Below are 19,801 nucleotides of genomic sequence, written 5' to 3'. Positions count from 1 at the left end.
CATGGGGAAAATGCCATGAATTCTATGTGCAGTATTCCACTAGTGCTGACATTCTCCCGTTCTCGTTGATCGGTAAACTTGGTCTTGGCTGGCTGTTCTTGCTGATCTTCTGGGGGAGGGGCCTGTTGCCGTGGTTTCCAAATGTCTTTGCCAGAGGTGGAATTGCCCCGCCCTTTTCGGTCCGGGCTAAACAATCTGCTGGGGTTTGCTCTCGGGAGCTTTTGTTCCCTGAAAGCTTTCTGTACAGCTTTGGAGGACGAGAGTGAACATGGCGGCCTCCCATTCTCCACCCGGGAGGAGCCAAGAACTTGGGGTCCCGCTTCTCATTGTGCCCCCCAAGAAAAGCCGTCAATCACTCCCATCTCCCCGGTCTCTGGCCGCACTCCATGCTCACCCGGCCTGTGACCGAGCATTTCTATCTCTGGTACCCGACCCGGTGTGGAGTCTCCAAACCCAGCAGATCCCTGCGGTGCGCTCCCGCGCCACTCCTCCCAAGGGAGGAAGGCGAGTCTCCCTGGATCTGCCGTTTGTTGGGTCCCTGCTGGAGGAGCAGTGGCCCGACTGTGTCATGGATCACAGTTTATGGCAACTCCGAGCTGAGAGCCCGCTCCTCGGCTCCGTCTCTGCAGCTGGCTTCCCCGCTCTGATACCTGGGAGCTCTGCTGCACTCAGTCACCCCCGGTCTTTGTGTGACCCCGAGGGTCCTGAGACCACACTGTCCCGCGACAGTTCCACCCCCTGCTTAGCCACTGGAGTGATATCCCTCAGTGGAGTAGACTTCTAAAAGTTCTGATTTTGTGCTCCGCGTCTCTACCACTTGCCAGAAGCAGTGGACCGAGGCCCCCTCCCCCACCATCTGTCCTCCCAAATCACCTCCATTCACTTCTCCGCACGTCCTACCTTCCAGTAAGTGGTGCTCTTCTGTTCAGAGAGTTGTCGCTATTCTTTTCTTCGATCTCCTGTTGAGTCCGTAGGTGTTCAGAATGGTTTGATCCCTATCCAGCTGAATCGTCTGTTCCTTCTTGAACGTTTGTCTTCTTAAAAGGAAATTGAATATGACACCAAAGTACAATCTATAATTAGATCTAAAATTAAAGTTTTAATTAAAAATTAAAAAAATTTCTTTGCAAAATATACTCCTAAAAAATGGGGGAGAAAACATAGACTATGAGAATATATTTGCATATCACAAGTCTGATAAAGAACTTGTATCCAGATGTTGGTTTGCAACCCCAGGAGCTTCCTGGGTATAATCTGAAGCTGGCCCCTGTAAGCACAGGGCAGGGAGAGACCTAAGACAGAGGCGGGCCATTACTGATTGGTAGGTACCACTTTTAATAAGCAAAGACACCTTATATACGGGGCTGTCTTGGGTGGCTGCAAAATGAGATTTCTGATCCTCCCTGCCAAATCTTAAAATTTATATGGAGTTCTTAAGTGGGTTCAGTCACATATACTGTCTTTGTGGTCTCACTACCACATCACTGTCTTAAGGCTGTGTCCTTGGGCTTCTGGGAGTGAAGAAGGCAAGCAGAATGCACATTCCAAGGTCAGGGGAGGGGGTGAGGAACGTCTAATTGCTTGTGTCCAGATCACAGGTCACCCAGCAGTTAAGACTTCTTCATGACCTCCTGCAACACTCCATCCCTTGTGACCAGCTCTTACGATGTCCCACAGTGCCCCCTCCCACAGTGTGCTCTGAGAAATCAGCAAGGGATTTCACTAGCATGGAGGTGGCTTCTTTGGCAACAATGTGGCCACACTGGAGGCAGATGCCAGATGCCACAGTGACGATACAGGCACATGCAATAGAAAACATAGATTAAGACACTGATTTTCAAAATCAGTGACAACTGTTTCCACCAAGAGCCCCTTGTTCCAAACCATTGATTTATTAAGTCCTCTACCCTGAAGCTCAGATCATTCAGGGTATCCTCATGTGATTTAATCAAGATGATATATTAGCATACTCCTCAGGTTGAACACACAACATTCTGTTTGGAGAACAGCACAGGTGCCTCCTTGTGAGGTAGAATAATGTCCAAGGCCAACCTGTTTGGGAAGACTGCTTTTCTCATTAGAGGCATTTCAGTGTTCAGAAAGGACAGACTTGGTTGGCTATGATGTAAGGCTCTCCGGTGGATTTAGTAAGGTCTTCTATATGCGCTGTAACATCCCCCAGGCCACGGGTGGGAAAGCAAAGAAGGCATCCAATGATCAGATCAGTGGAAAACAGAATGTGCCCGTCTGGCCTTGCGGAGAGGGCGATTGGCTATTGTTAATGTGGGGTGGATTCTCTCCTATGTCCAGGGAAAACCCAGGGTGCAGCAGCCCAACCATGCGGGTGGAAGCCACAGCCAAAAGTTTGTGCCACATAACCACTGGGTCCCGTTCAGGGCTACTTAGTAAGTACCTGGCAGCCGTCCCAGTCAGTGCCAAACCAGCCACGATCCTCTAATATGACAGAATGACTATATAGTTTTGGTGATATCCATCCCATATTTCTTGTACAGTTGAGTTGGTTCTGTCTAGGGTGATTTTTCTGTTCCTAACATAAGGCTACCCAGGTGTTTAGTGTCCATAACCTGGGGTAAGCCACATAGACCTGTCCCAAATCTGAGCATAACCACCCATGGCTTTGATGATGGTGTTTTTAGGATGCTTCTGGTCAGCAGTCTGATGGGCTGCCTGTGCAGTTTGATTGACAGTAGAGGAATACCTGTGTCCACTGTTACTGGTAGTGTGTGGCACAGATTTCTGGATCAGTATTGGTGATAGCAGATAAATTAAGAGTACTAGTCCTAACTTGTTCTTCCTTAATGTATTGCTGTAGGGCTTTCCAGTCCCCTCCCTGGAGTGGCAATACCACCATGGCAGTTTGGCAAGCTAGAGAGGGATAGCTGCCCACATACTCAACAGTTGTGTTGATTCCTTTGTTGGCCATATGAGTGGGTCCACTGTAGAAAAGTATTTCTATCAGGTGTCCATCTTGTGACCAGACACCATAGGAGCAGCAGAAGTCTAAGTTCAAAAAGACAAATATTTCATAGGAACTTGTATAGGAAGCCCTTCTTCTATAAAAATTACACCTGTAAAATAAAAATAAAAATTAAAAAAATAAAAAATAAAAATTACACCTGTGGCCTAATGCTTAGATGTTAATGTGGCAGCAACTTCAGGAACATGACCTGGTTGTGCGCACCACACATGTTGGCTGGAGGAGGCAGCATTGTTAAGTATGAAGAGATGGATTGGGGGTGATAGGCCAGACCAGGACCCTTCCCTTCTGCCCTCTTTCATGGGTCATGTTCCTTTCCAGCTGTAGTGCATTTCAACAGGTCACCTTACAGCAGGACAGTGGGATCCCAATGGAGATTGAGTACCCCTTACCAAGGGGTACAAAGTAACACACCCATCCCATTGCAGATTCCTGTAGATAACTCCTTTCTCTGGCATGAAGGGGCTTGGTGTTCTCAGCAGCACAGCATGCTGATCCACAGTGAGAGATGGAGCAATGACTGTTTCCCAAGACTTCCATACACCTTCATGGTATCTGGTGCCTCAGCAGAGGTCCCCAGTCAGGTGTATGGAACAACAGGCTCTACTGGTTGATCACTGAAATGTATTAAAGCTTGGGACAGTACTTGGCAGTCTACCCGGTCAAGGCAGTTTTACCTGTTATTAATTTAATGTGCTGTTTTAATATTCCACTTTTTCTCTCTACCAACCCTGCTACTTGCAGGTTGTAGGGGAGAAAGAACCTCTATTTTATGGCATATTCTTTTGCCAAGTCTTGCATATCATGACCTTCAAAATGTGACCTCTGGTCACTGTCTGTTCAACAAGCACATCCATACACGGTACTCTTCTCTAACCCCCTAACGATGGCAGCCTACTTTGCATGGTGACAAGGGAAAGCTTGGGTTAGGTCCGATGCAGTGTCCACACAAACCAGGACATATTTAGAAACTTCACTCAGTGGGGGCCAGGGCCAATATAATCAATTTACCAATCCCTCATCAGTTTGGAACTCTGGTGGATGGCCCCAGACTTCTTTGGCACTTGCCTTGGACCTTGTTGTGAATACACAGGGCCTGCTGTTACTTCATTAATCAAGTCACTGTATTTCAAAAGCAATCTGGCATCCTTGGCAATATGTCACCCACCTGGGCACTGTGGTGGCCACTCTTTCTGTGCACCTAAAGAGTCCGTTGCTAAGGCTTGGACCTGAGCAGAACAGCAGCTTTGTGATCATTGGGGGTGTCAGTCTCATGTGAGCTGAGATAAGGAAGACGGTGAGGACTGCCTGAGGCTCCTGCAGGAGAATGCAAATGTCTTCCCACATATCCTGACCCACAAGGGTTTATTCATAAAATCATCTACCCCTTGGCTTCCCATTGTCTGATCTGTAGGGTAAATCCCTTTAGAACAGCCTAACTGACAGTGTAAAGTGTTCACAGCCCCAGCTCATGAGTGTTCACTGGCCAAACCACTCTAAGTTTGGCTCACTGGCTGCTGAGGTTTGTTCTTGTTTCCATCCAGATGGTGTCAGTGCTGGGCTGAATAGGGGTCACGATCCCTGTGGACAGACTGCCTCCCCTAGACCCATCTGTATAGCAGGCGTTGGTGGGAATTTCCTCCACTCTCTCTATCCAGGCCACAGGGGCCGCCACAGTAAGGACAGGGGCATTTGGAGGATCTACACATTTCTAGAGACAGTGGGCTGGTGGACAGGGTGCTCCTCTCCTGCAAATCAGTTTGCCACTTAGCCAAAAAGGGTTTGAACCATGGCAGAGGTGGGTTGATGGGACCTATTCTCAACCCACCCTTGATAGGAAGGGAAGTTCTTACCTTGATATGTTGCTTGTTCCTTTGAGGGAGGCTCAACCTGCAGGAGCTCTGCTATACACTGCTAGGAGCTTTTCCTCTATGGACCAAAATCCTAGGGGTACTCTCTCCTTCCATTCTCTCTGCCAAGGTGCCCAACCCATACCTACCAGAGTCACAGACACATGTAACTCAAATGGTAGCTCTGCTTGAGAGATGACCAGAGCTCTACTCTGCTTCATTAGAGTTTTGTCTTCTCAAAGGCAACTTACTGTTCTGATTCCTAGTCCCTTATGTGTCCTTTCTTTACCAGGTGGTATAAGAGATGGAGGCGCTGTGTCAAGTGGGGAATAATTGTCCTCCAGAACTCCCAAATCTCTATGAAGTCTTGCTCTGACTCACGTTTTTAGAGGTTTGATGAGCTTACATTTTACCAGTCACAGCTTCTGGGACAACATGCACCTCCCCTGACCAGATGACTTCCAAAAACCTTAGGGTGGTTCCTGGGTCTTGAATTTCTGTGGGTTTACCACCCATCCTATCCCTCACAGATAGTCCAGCAAAGCCTGCAGTGTGTCCTGCCACAGAGGCAGTCTTCACTTGTCAACATTATATCATCAACGTCATGGGTCTATTTTACTAATGTGGGGAAGGAAAAGAGGAACAAGTTCCATGATGTATGGTGGGGCTGTGCAGGTAACCTTGGGGAAGCACTTGAAAAGTCCACTCTTGCCACTCTCGCCCCTTTCATGTGGAGGTAAATTGATTTTGTGATGGCCTGGGGTATACTGGGAAAGGCATTTGCCAGGACAGGATGGTGCACTCCTATGACCCTGGCAAAGGCATCTCAAATAGTGGCAGTGGTGGGCACAGCTGCATGGATGGGGACATTACCTTGTTCAGTGCTTGGTAGTCTGAGAAAAAAAAAAGCTTGGTAGTTTTTTACCAGCTGTACCAGGCTATTGAAAGAACTATGGACAGGATATACAACAACCATTCAGGGCAGTTCTTAGGTAGTTTCTCCGACCTCCTTATGCCCCCAGGCAATTTATATTGTGTGACAATTACCACTCTTTGTGGCGATGGCAGGCTTACTGGCTGCCAGTTGGCATTTCCTCTTAACACTGGTTTGATGATTCTAACCCTGGGGTGGAATTCACTGATAGAGGTCTGCAGAGTTTGACCTTGTAAGATATCAGTGCCCAATATATTCTCTGGTACTGGAGAGATAAAAGCCTCATATGGGGGCGGGTGAGTTGAGAGAATGTCCAATTTGCAGTGTCAAAAGGACCTTCCTGACTAGAACTTTTTGTCCTCCCTTTTGATGGCACTGAAGGACCAGAAAACTTCTGAGGGTTATCGTGTATTAGAGTATATGTGGCTCCTATATCCTCCATACCTGTCACCTTTTGTGTATTTCTGGAGGACTACCAAATACTGAACTCAACATGAGGTCTCTAGTTTCCTCCAGTGGCTCTCACCTGGAGGCAGTCTTGGTCTGCATCCTGTCCTCAGGACATGGGAGGCACTCACACCCAATAGGACTATATCTCTGAGGCCTCTGCTGGAGCAGGTCAGGCATCGTGGGTGGTAGGGGTAGATGGGGCAGGTCTGAACTATTGTCCAGGTTTTAAGGCTTTCCATACACAGCAACCAGCATTAGGTTGTCAGTCTATCTGTTTACGTGAGGGCCATGCAGCAATGAGGTCATTGCTTTAGGGTTATTTTTACCTGACCCTTTACAGCCAAGTGGGATAGCCTTTTGGCATTCTGAACTCCCTCTGTCTTGGGTCTTCTCCACAGCTCATGTGCATTCCTGGAATTTGTCACTTCCCACCAGATCAGCCAATGGGTTGCTCAACACCGTAAATGTCTTGTCTTACAACTGGGCTCAGCATGTATATCAGTGTCTCATACCAGGTACTGGGGGCAGACTGGAGTATCTTAGCTTTCATTCCTGTTGTGAATGTGGCCTGATCAGGACAGTGTGTAGATGGCCTGTCTCATTCCCAACCCTCCCCCCAAGAATTTGTTGTACCTCCTTTATAGATTTCCCTCATTGGGACAAGCCTCAGTGCAGGGTAGAGTCATCCAATGTATAAGTCAAGTACCTTGAATCCTCCTCGTACCATGCAGGTGCTGCCGGAGGGCAGGAGGTATGGGATGTTTTACATTATCTCTCTCTTTTTTCTGCCCTGTGGAGAAATGTTGTGGTGCCCTTGTGTCCCCTAACTGCACTAACCATGTCTGGACACTTTCCCTGGCTTTTCACTGGAACTTGGCAGCTGTATCGATAAGGTTAGTAGGCATATATTCTCTCGTCAGGAATGTTTCCTGAATTGGGGGCTGCCCACTGGCTGCGGTGCTGGTTGCTGTGCTTTTGCTTTCCTTTGGATCAGGGGTCAGAGGGCATGGGGCATCCCCCCGGTCACTGTCAATCACAACATCCCCCTCTTCATTCTCCTGTTTTCCCAGAGATTCCACTGCTTAGCGTCCCAGTCAGGCTTTGTCACAAGTGCTTGGACTTTAACTGCAGCAGCTTTTGCCCTCCTAGCTTTGCAGAAGGGCACGCTGAGGTCTCTAGCTGATGATCCCCACCTTGTCAGCCAGCCCCGAAGCCGGCAGAGCATCAGACCACCATCCGTCCTTCTGTACCCTCAGCTCTTCCTCCAACTCCGGCACCCGAGCTGCAGCCTCTAGTGGGGCCTCAGTGGCCAGCCCAACACAGTAGAGGCCAGCCCACCGTGGCACCCTTTGTTCTCTTCTGAGCTGCAGTGTGCTGTGCACAGATCTCACACAGATGTGTTAAAGCATCACCCCTGTTGTCTCATAATAGTCCACAAGCATCTAATATATGGGCCCCTCCTCCCCACATAGAGGTTGATGGCCAACTCGTGCGGATGCCTCCTTCCTGCCTGGCTCACCAATTGTTAGTTCACAAGCTTCTTGGGGCTTCCCAGGTGTGACCTGAAACTGGCCCCCATATGTGGAGGGCAGGAGGAGATGGAAGAAGGAAGAAGATGACTTCAGATTGGTAGGTGGTAGGTTTAATGAGTGAGGGACCTTACATACAAGGCTTGTTTTGGGCAGCTACAAGATGAGTAGATTTATACACCTGCCTGCCAGATCTTTAAAGTTTATATAGAGGTCTTAAATGAGTTAGTTCAGTCATGTATTCAGTCCAGAGGGTCTCAATACTGCATCGGTATCTCAAAGCCATATTTTTGGGTCAGCCTCCGGGAGAGGGAAAGGCAAGTGGAATGCATTTTCCAAGGACAAGGGAGGGAGTGAGGAGCCTCTGATTGCATGGGTCCAGCTCACTGGTCCACCAGTGGTCACATCCTCTCAATACCAGACTTTATAAAGAGCTCTCAAAACCTAACAATATGAAAACAAACAACCTGTTTTAGTCAACTTTGGTTGCTTTGGCAAAACCAGATAAGGTGGCTTAAACAAGGGACATTTATTTCTCACAGTTCCGGAAGTCCAAGATCAAAATGCCTGCATACCTGGTATCTGGTGAGAACCTGCTCCTTGGCTTAGAGACAGACACCTTCTTACTATGTGCTCTTCTTTTTCTTCTTATAACGACACTGATCTTATCATGAGGGTTCCCCCTGTCTTGAAAATCTAAGCTTAATTTTCGTCTAAAGGCCCCACTTCCAATACCATGACATTGTGGGTTCAGTATATGAATTTTGAAGGAACACAAACATTCAGCTTACAGCAAAACCCAATTACAAAATGAGTCAAGGATTTGAATACACACTTTACCAATGAAAATATAGAGATGACAAACAAGCACACGAAAAGATGTTCAACATCATTAGCCATTACGAAAATGTAAATCAACATTTCAGTGTAATCTCACTGTATCTCTGTAAGAATGATGAAAATTAAACAAAGAACACCAAAAAATATGGTCCTATCAAGCATTGGTAAGAATGCAGAGCAACTAGAATCTCCATACATTGTTGATGGGAAGGCAAAATGGTATGGCCATTTTGGAAAATAGCTTGGCAGTTTCTTATAAAATCTACACTTACATATCACCCAGTGTTACAATGAACACCTAATTATTTATGACCCCCAATGAAAACATATATTCATCTAAAAATCTATGTGAATCTGTTCATAATCACCAAAATGTGGAAACAACCCAAATGTCCTTCAGCAGGGGAAATGGATAAACAAAGTGTGCTACATCCATACAACAGAATGCTACTCAGATCAAAAATAAGTAAATAATAAATAAATAAATTCTTGATACAAGCAATAACATCGTTGCCCCTCAAATGCACTTTGTTACAAAGACTACATGCTGTATAATTCCATTTTTTTAATGACATTCTGGGGGGAGAAAAGCAAAACTATAGAGACAAAGAACAGATCAGTGATTTCCAGGGATTAGGATTGCTGGGGACAGATTGACCCCAGAGGGGCAGCACAAGGATTTGTTTGTGTGGATAGAACTGTTCTGTATCATGATAATGGTAGTCGATACAAGGCTCTATGCATTTGCCAAAACCCATTGAACTATACAATACAGAGGGAATTTTATTGTATGTAAATTAAAAAGTTTGTGGATAATGATAAATAATGAAAAAACCCACACATTGGCAAGTTTTCTCGTGTGAGTACCTTAATGAAGTTCATTTCCCTTGACTTTGTTTTTCCATTTCTCAAAATTTATTCGTAGGAAATCAATCAATGTTATGGTCAAGAATATTCTTTGCAGTGATATTTGTCACAGAGAAATTGAAAACATCTTAATTGTGCAATGATAATGAGGTAGCTAAATAAATTATATTTCTTGTTTACAGGCATTCAAATTATGTTTCTGAAGGTTAATTATATAGAAAGAAATGATCATTCTTTACTGCTATACTATCAGTTTACTCTATTGACTTACCCAGTTTAACTTAAAAATATTGGCTCTCAAATATTTGCAAACCTCTAGACAACTTGTACTTTCTAAAGGTATACCACGTATTCAAGCTGGTCCAGATCCTTTTCTGAATAGCTAGATGTATAAATAGACAGGTAGATAGACAAACAGACAAAATGAATAATATTGTTTCTGCCTTTATACTCATTTCAGTTCCTCTGTTATTTTTTCTAGCTAAGACAAAATTAGGATGGAGAAGAGAGATAATATCTTTGATCCAAATCATTTTTCTCTTTGGGATATCCTTTATCCTCATTTTCACCAATAATAAAAAGACACATTATATATAAATGGTGCTTTGCAATTTCCAAAGTATTATTTTACATTAGCCTCTTTGATCTATCACCAGACTGAATAATATAATCAGGGATGATAGCAGTGCCCCTCCTACCACTTATCCAAGGCATCCGAAGCCTAAAAAAAGTCTAACAGTTCTCTAGGGCCACATTTTGGTTAGGCGTTTAAGGCAGAACTCAAATCCAGATGTCACAGCTCCTCATTAAATATTCTATTCTTTATAAGTCACTGTTTATTTAGTTCAAGATTTTCCCTTTTGAAGAAGCATGTCCTACATTACATATTCCATTATTATCATTCTGGATTCATCTTGTAAAAAATACAGAGAATCTCTATAAATTCTCAGGACAAACAGTTTCTCTACTAAATGGATGTCATCAGATTGTTTTGAGATGTAACAGCGTGCTTTTTTTGTCATTGTGGACAAGACCCATCCCCCCACATCACCTGATTTCTGAGCTATCCACTGTGTCCAAAAGATCAAGATTATTATACCTTGAATGCAAAGAGATAGTATAAGTCTGTGCCCCAAAATGGCATTTGAAGCTCTTTTCATGAGAACAATAATCCTTAAAACCAGGATTCATATGTAAGAGCCAGGCATATGGGAGAAAAGTGTTTTGTAAATTTCAAATAGCTCCCTGTAGATATCAAGATGGGAAGCCAAAGGACTCTATACAGCTTTAGCATCAGCCAGAGTTCTACATTGGCCAGTTTCCTGGGCCAGAAAGGAGGAGCTTAGAGAGGATATCAAGAGAAGGTACACAGATGAGTTTCCCTGCCTCCCCTTCTTTTGCAAATGAAATATGGGGCCGTGAAAATGAAAACTATGGATGTTTCAGGTAGGTTAAAGGGAAAGTAAAAGCAGAGGGACTGTTCCCTTGCTTGACCCTTTGGGAAGCAACTGTGCACACACGGTTCCCTGTACCACACATATAGGAATGGGGCTGCAACAGTGAGACAATGGTGTACTGTGTTTAGGCACAAAACGGACACCAGAGCTCACCACTTACAACACTCCCAATCTGGTCTCTCTGGGCCTATTTAGGACATGGGGGCATCCCAAAATCCCTTTATGCCCCAGTGTGGGATGTGGAAGTGTTGATTGCCCCAGGAAACTGGAAACAGCTTGGAGTCAGGTCTAGATGAGTATGACGTATGGGGACTAGAAAATCAGAAGCTATGTCGGAGACCCTGGAAATTAGCAGTAGCGCAGGTGCATGTTTAAAAACTAGGTACTGATATACAGAGACCAAGTCAATGGGAATATTTTAGTAGGAACTTTAAATGGCTATATTTATGTTTCCCCATCCCTTCCCAATTCCTGTCTGTCAACCAGAAATTGGGGCTTGTGAGTAAATTGATGTCATTTTTAGAAAAAAAAAGTTATTTTCCAAGGTCCAATTTTGGTAGATGTCAAAAACAGTACTATATAGTAATTTTTTCCCCATACCTAAGATGTAATTGAGTAATTTTCAAACCTTTTACACAAACACATGAAATAGTGGTTACTTTCTTCTGGAACATGTGAGTAAGCCCAAGGAAATGTGACATTTCATTGCTAAGGCATGTTGTTAGATTTTAGTTTGTTTTTTGTTTTTTCTTTGAGCAATTTTAGTTTGTTTCTGGTGTTTCTACTCTTTTGCATTTTCTCTCACCCTGAGTAACACTTAGTACGGTACTCATGACCTAAAGGTATTGTAATCCCCTACGCTTGACTGACTTACTGGATCAGGCCTTGTGTAGCCACGTACATAAATTATCCTGACAGTGGGTAGAAGATAAGGAGTGTCAAGGAAGCATCATATTTAAGAAACAGGCTCTAGAACTTGGTTGCCCAGGTCCAAATTCAAGGTCTACTATTTTACTTGTGTTTGTCCTTGGTCAGGTTGTTTTACTTCTCCAAGACTCAATATTGTTGTGTCTATGATGAGCATAATGATAGTTCTTACCTCATAGTATTGTTGTGACATTTAAATGAGCTGATATGTGTAATTCACTTAGAGTAATAACTGACATCTGCCACATATGGTGCATGAGTTTACTGTTATTAATGCTTTGAGGATTACATGAGTTAATAACTACATGTAAAATGTGAGATTGTGCTGGGCACATTCTAAGCAATCAAAGTGTTAGCCTCTGTGATGATGTTATTATATGCTGGGGAACTTCATATCGCTACTCAGTTTGACAGGCTTCTGAACAAGCAGCTCACCTGCCATGTAGATGAAATTTTAGCTAACTTCTGGCTTCTGTAAACATATTTACCTTGGAAATATCGTCTTCTTATTTTTAGCTGTTGTTTTTTACCAGTTCTTTTGAGCCCCCCATTCATCTTAGCCTTTGCTCTTATGTTCTCTTTCTTTCTCTTTTATTAGCTATTAGAGTTTTATTGTTTCTTTTTAACTTTATGAGTATCCTTACATCATTATTATATATTTTGCTTTAGCTTGTGTCTGTGTTATTTATCTAACCACACATTATACTGTTTTTGCTGAGTGTCCCTAGTTTCCTCTTCCTATCTGGTCTTGCGTTCTGTCTTATTCTACCATCCTTCCATTCTGAGCTTTTTCTCATCTGCTTATCATTTCCATTTTTGCAAAGGATTGCCATATTCTGTCCCACCCATGATGCACTTCCCAGATCAAGGTTTCCACCCCTTTGGGCTTATTCTTTCTAATACGAAATTTATTGGTTAGCTGACAATAGTTTGTGTAGTATCCCTTCTTTATGTTTTGGCATCAGCCAGAAGTAATGTGATGAGGAGTGCGCATGTGAGGTAGGAGCCAGGAAGTGGTCAGCATCATAGATAAGGGTATAGTTCATAATGTCTAACAGATAGGATTTCCAGTCCCATTTCAGACACTTACTAGCTATATGACTTTGAGCATGTTTTTTTTTTTTGTTTGTTTGTTTGTTTGTTCTTGTTAACCTTCTTGTGTCTCAGGTGTAACAGTGGTACCTAACTAATGATGTTACTCTGAATATTCAGTACACCCCTACATTAATGTGGTTGGCGCAGAGTATAATACACTGTATGCTTTCTCAAATACCAGATGCTGATGTTATTTTATGGCAGTTGCTTTTGTTTTTATTATTAGGACCCTGATAATACCTAACAGCAGGTTTCTTTGTCTTCCTATGTGTGTCAGCTAGGTAGACAAATACGTTTCAAATCGTGACAGGAAGAAGCAGAAACAGTCATTGTATTGCTGGCATTGCATTGGTACACATAGATTGTGCTTAGTCCTTAGCTTTTATTTTATCTTTTATTGATTTGAAATAGAAACATTTCCTTAGCTGATTAGGGTCTCAGTCCAGAAGTGGCCAGGGGCTGCTTACCTTTAAGAAAGTAACATTTAAATTTAAAAATGAAATTAAGTGCATATCAATTCCAGTAAATTTACCATGTATTATCTGTTGATATCTTACTCAGCTGTCGGCAAGCATTTAATCAACATTTATTGGCATTCTTTTCTGAGATTTAAATAGGACATAAAATTTTATGACATGTAGAGTGTTTTCAATAACTGTTTCATTATTTTCCATAGATAGTATAATAACATACAAGAGAAAATATCAATAAAGTACCCAGAGTGCATTATTTGGGGGAGAGCAAGGTAGTTTGAAGTTTGTATAATGACAAATGTTGGTCTACTTTCCAAATTATACTGTAGATTTGTGAATAGCTGGGTTTCTCTTTTCTTCCTCCATTTTGTTTATAATCCTTTCTCTTCTTGTACACATAATTTAGGTCAGAAAACTAAGAATTATAGTTGTTTGTTCTTTTATTATAAAAGATAGATAAGGGCGCCTGGATGGCTCAGTCCGTGGAACGTCTGACTTGATTTTGGCTCAGGTCATGATCTCAGAGTCATGAGATCAGGCCCCTTGTTGGGCTCTGCACTCAGTGAGGAGTCTACATGAGATTCTCTCTCTCTCTCTCCTTCTGGCCCTCCCCCCACTCATGCTCTTTCTCTCTCTTTCTCCCTCTCTCTCTCTCTCTCTAAAAGAAATAGATAAATCTTAAAAAATTTAAAAGATAGATGGTACTTCATAATATTAAATTCTAATTCCTTAGAGGTCACAAAACAAAGAATGTTAATAGGATATAGTATATAGCATAGGTATGGTTTAAATACTAGTTTGCTATGGAAAGCCCAAACTCTAATAGCTCATTAGCATTACATTTAGATGGTTGCTTGACCAGTAGCTGTAGAGTTTGCATGAGCTCTTTATACTTTAAGTAGTATTTGAATTGGAAAAAGAAACGTTTTTAGGGAATTGTGAGTGTATTTACATGCTCAGGAATCTTTAATTCATCTAAGTACTTTTGCTTTTAGCTGGAAATGGGAAGAGAGAAGGACAGTAGTGTGAACTATGGCCAAGACCTAGTCATCTGGCCATCTATGCCACAGTCCCCAGAATCACAAACAAAACAGTGATTAATATGACCCTGAAATTTTACTCCTGGGCATATACTGAAAATAATTGAAAACAGGTAAGCAAACAAGTACATATATAAGCATGTTCATAGCAGCACTATTCACAATAGCCAAAAGATGTCCATCAGCAGATGAATGGATCAATGAATTGTGGTAGATACATACAATGGAATATTATTCCATCATAAAATGGAATAAAGTAGTGTATATGGTACAACATGGATGAGCCTGCAAAGTATTATGGTAAGTGAAAAAAGCCAGACACAAAAGATCAGAAATTGTGTAATTCCATTGATACGGAATACTCAAAATAGATAAATCTGTAGAGACAGAACATAACTTGATGCCTGCCAGAGTCTGAGGAGAGGGGGTAATGGGGAGAAAATGCTTAATGGGTAAAGGGTTTTATTTTGGAGTGATGAAAATGTTTTGAAACTAGATAGAGGTGGTGGTTGCACAGCATTGTGGTTTACTAAATGTTACTGAAGTGTTTACTCTAAAACGGTTAATTTTATACAATGTCAATTTCACCATGTTAAATTATTCAAAAAAACAAACGGAGTGGCCACATTGAAGCAGCATCATATCCCATATTCTCAGAGTCACAATTGGTTTAAATAAGTATACTCCATGAGGAGAGAATGTGGAGTTTGTTATTATTGATCCTAGGGAGGCTGATGAGGGCTGGAAGCAATTTCACAGTTTTCTTGAAAGATGAATTCAATTTCCCTCTTAAATATATTCTATTTTATTATGACATTAGATTATCAGAGCTTGTGAAAATCACTATTAATGGCTAAGTTTCTGTCCCATGTGCCACTTTATTTTCCATGCTTGCCTGAGATTTCAGTTGGTCTCATTGATCCATCCGAGAAAATGAAAACAGGAAAGTATAAAGATGCTCTTCTTTTGAGATGGATTCTCTCTGTACAATGGGAAGATAATTATACTGATGTGGATGGGCAGATGAGGTTATTCAGACTCAAGTGCTTTATTTTTGGCTCTTAAATGGTTTAGATTCACCAACCATATAAATAAAATGATCTGGATAATTATAAATAGTTTTTATAGTTTATGTGAACCAGACTGTGAAGCTGTTGGTTGTTATTTGTACACATATATGAGTGGCAAAGCAAGTGCTTTCCATGGCTGTAACATCAATCTCTAGATTTTTCAGATAAAGAAGGCCGTTACGTTTTTGTGGATCACATCTTTGCAAACAACAGTTTGTTTGTTTGTTTGTTTTTTAAAGCTTTGTATATATTGAGAGCCATCCATATGCTAGATGCCTTGCTAGGTATGTTGCATAAATGATTTATAATCCTTAGAATATCCCTGAAAGGTGTTGTTATTTCTTTATTACAGAAGAAATAACTGAGGTTCAAAGAAGTTAAGTGACACACTCAAGAGGATAAGTGGTGCTAGGATTCCCCCCTTTTTTTTATTATTATTTTGTTTTTTAGGATTCGCCTGTGGACACTTAACTGTATACAGCTAGGACACTTTGTAACGAGGATCCCATCCTGCAGCTCACTCACAAATTACAGACCCTGCTTATGACTAGTGGTTTGGTTTCCCTAAGGAAAATCTCATCTGTTTGCTCACATGTCTGAATTAGCCTGTATAGACAAGCTATCAAAATGTTGGTGGGATTATTGACATTTAACTGCACTGAGGAAATAGGTATATCAGTTTATGTGAAAGCTTAGGTTTTACAAAGGATTTGAGCTCCTGACATGAATAATGAGGGTGCTGAGTGATGACTGGAGAGGATGTTAAATTTGGGTCTCTGCAAACCTGAGCAACTGGGAATTTAAGGAAGGCAGAAAGATGACAGAAGTTGTGTGTCTGTCTAAGTCATTCAGAATTTGATGTCAAATCACTCTTCCAATGTGGATTTTCTCTTCTCTTCATGCAGCTTCCCTACTGTCTTCTAAATACATGGTATTTTCCTACCACCATACTTTTCGCTGATACTTTCATTGCCTGAAGTACCCTCTTTCATTGCCACCAAGTTTCTACCTTTCTATTTTTCCTTGTTGATAGCCTTCTGATATCAAGCTAGACCCCAGAGGACCTTCTCTTCCCTGAGCTACAACCGTATTTTCTGTTTGGAACTTGGCATTTACGTTTGGACTAAGTTTTCTTTGTATATGTTTATAGCTCGTCTCTGATATGAAGCATGAACTCGAGCGGGTAAATAATAGTATCTTCATTAATTTTTACCTCATCATACACCTTGGACATAGTACATGCTCATCAAATAGTACTTGATAATTGTATAACTCTTGAAGACAGAGTTTTCTAAAAACATATTCATAAAAATACCACTACTAGGAGATACTCTTCTCAAAAAAGGATGGTCATTAGTCAGATAAGGCTGAAAAACACTACCCACCATTTTCACCCTGGGAAATTTACACTGTACGTTGGCATTTTCAACACTCTGAGTAGTTCTTCAGTAGTGAGACCAAGTTTACTGTTTTAACTCAGTATTCACAGCTTTCTCCCACTTTTTTGTAAGAGCCCTACTAATACCTATTATTCCTCAAAAATGTCCTTTGCAAGACACTGCTTTAAAGTGCTTTGTATTAAAATTATGTTAATAATATTCACAAATGTGGAAATTAACTTTTGATTAGATGCAGGTTGGGCATTTGTTTGGTCTCCTTGCTCCTGCACTTGGAAAAGTACTACCTCTCAGCTGTATTGGTGTGTGTATGTGTGTGTGTGTGTGTGTGTGTGTGTGTGTGTGTGGCAGAGAGATAGTATCTGTGTGCATGTATATATGTGTGTAACATACAGTGTGGACTCAACCTGTAAATAGATTAAGACTGAAAAGAAAATGATTGCAACTGGTCTTTCAGCTTGATTATCTGCTAGAATCTCTATTACTTCCCATAATATGCTTGAAAAGTTTTATTTGTACCTCAGGGGCAATGAGCCTGGCCTCATTTACAAATATGAATGCAGATATTAACAGTGTACTGTCTTCTCCTCCAGGCAGTCTTTCTCACTGTCGGCTGGTTTTATTTACTTCCTCAGCAAAGGAATATCCGTCTCCTTAGAATTAGACACAATGTGGTTAATGGAAAAAGCAAAAGCATTGGAGTCAGAAAGTTTTAATTTGATACCCAACTCAGGCCTGCATGACCCTGAGCAAGTTTTCCTTCCAGAACCACTGACTCCTCATCTATAAAACAAAATGGGTTACACCTGCCTCCAAGAGCTTCTTACAAGGACAGTGCCTGGCACAAAGGAGATGCCCCATAAATAGTAGTCCCCTTTGTACTTATTTTTTGCACCAAGCAGATGACAGGAGAATTCCACAGGTATAAAGTCACAGAGACAAAACTGCCTCCTTCCTATAGATGCCATTCCACATTCTGTGCTGTTACTTCAAACTATAAATTATATCATTATTCTTCATGTCTTTTGTTTTTATGAGGTGACAGTGAACAGGGCAAATAGTAAGAGTTGAACTATTATCTATAAAGAGTAACACTAGAATTATAATAGTGACCTATTCTTATATAACCTAAAGGAGAATTTTTTTAATTATTATAGTTATTTGAGATATAGAAAAGTAACTTAGAAATGATCCCCTTAGTCTTAACATCTGTTCATTGTAAAAACAAAAACAAAAAAACCCCCAAACTACCCCCCATTTTATATATATATATATATTTGAGTAATTCCTCAGATTATTCAGAGGGGGAATAATGAATGTATTATGGAAAATTTCAGATGGGCTTTCAACTTTGTGTCAACATTATACAATTTTAACCACAAGTCCCTTTCCATTGTGGTTTGCGATTATTTACCACTAGGTCCAAACAGAACAAAAGAATTGTCATCTGATAACCTTGCCTAAAGTTACATTTTTGGAGGTAAAAGCACCCAAAGGTAATTAGAATGATGTAGCTCTTTATAGTATAGGATAGAATGTTCCACATAAATTGAGGTTTGCAGGCCAACAGACTATTCTGGCCCCTGTTTTGCAGAAAAACATATACTTATTACACATGGTTGTCAGTAGCAGGTCAATCATGTCTATCCGTAGCCATCCACGGCTCTGTTGTTCCTAGAAGAAGCCCATTTTGTCCCTGCGAAGGATGACAAATGAGAGTTTTGCTGTGGTATCTACCTTTCTAAATGCCAAATGATCTCCTGGCAGTTTTTCTTGACATAAATATTATGAATTGCTGAAGAAGCCATCATTTTTCACACTTTATTGGTTTAGACACCTGGTGAAGTCTTCTGGGCTAAACTGAAGTAACAGGGGAAGCAACATGCCTAAATGTTCCTTGGACTGTCCTCAGTTGTGCAGTAATCAGCATTTGTCTCGGTCTGGTTGCTTACAGGAGAAGATGTATCAGGGAGTCTCTGCCCAGCATCCCCACCTCCGGAAAGGATGCCTTGTGAAATTCCCTGCCGAATGGATTGTGTGCTGAGTGAGTGGACAGAGTGGTCATCCTGTTCCCAGTCTTGTTCAAATAAAAATTCAGATGGGAAACAGACCAGGTCAAGGACTATCCTGGCATTGGCTGGAGAAGGTGAGTAATAAGAAAGGATTCGACAGTGGAGTCAATTGCTGACTTACTATTTTTTTTCTAGTAGGCAATTGAGAAAGTCATGTAGTAGAAGTAGCCACGGATAGGTGATAGCTCTGTTGCCTGAATCAAAATTAAGTTTCATTTCCATGCATGCCTTTTCTATTTAATCCTCTAGTTGATCTAGACTGGGTCCTATATTTACATGAATTGTCTTAGCTCAAACCTATGTATAGGCCATGGCAGTCAGATGGATGTTATTTTTCATTGTACTTTCTTGGGGACAAAAAAACCAAAGTTTGATTGACACACATCCAGCTTCAGGTAGCTCATACATTTGGGAATATAATTGGAATATGTCTGGTAAAAAGAGCTCCAAATGAGGAATCAAGAGACATGGCTTCTTGACCAGGCACTGCCACTAACGTCGGCCTGATTTCCTGTTCTGTCATGCTGGCATGTTGTGAGAGGGAAGAATATGAAGGCTCTGAACATAGCTTTGAAGAAGCTAAAATGTGCTATGGAAATGTAGACGGGTGACATCAGAACAAATTAGAGGAGCAGCTGTTTCTGTCATTTACAGCGATGGTGTGTGTCCCCAGACGCACATGTCCTTTCTTTCAGGCTCTCCCTTGGCTTCGTCTGCCTATGGCTCAGTTAGAACAGCAGGGTGGTGTGGCCACTGGCTGTGAGGAGCTCCTTTTGAAACAAGATTCTGTTCTGTGATCCTG

At 41.8% G+C, this 19,801-nt stretch overlaps 1 protein-coding gene across 2 annotated transcripts in view; it reads left to right on the top strand.

Moving 5' to 3' along the window:
* Positions 1 to 19,801, top strand: part of THSD7B (thrombospondin type 1 domain containing 7B) — a 758,532-nt gene that overhangs the window by 360,312 nt on the left and 378,419 nt on the right. For both annotated transcript variants that reach the window (XM_073884500.1, XM_073884495.1), the window contains exon 7: positions 18,882 to 19,073. In XM_073884500.1, coding sequence (XP_073740601.1) covers positions 18,882 to 19,073 — 192 coding nt within the window. The remainder of the gene's footprint in view (positions 1 to 18,881; positions 19,074 to 19,801) is intronic.

This window comes from Callorhinus ursinus, unplaced genomic scaffold, assembly GCF_003265705.2.
Source record: "Callorhinus ursinus isolate GAN/ISIS: 27379988/994484 unplaced genomic scaffold, GSC_fseal_2.0 scaffold2, whole genome shotgun sequence".
NCBI lineage: Eukaryota > Metazoa > Chordata > Mammalia > Carnivora > Otariidae > Callorhinus > Callorhinus ursinus.
This window is presented reverse-complemented; position numbering and strand designations above follow the sequence as displayed.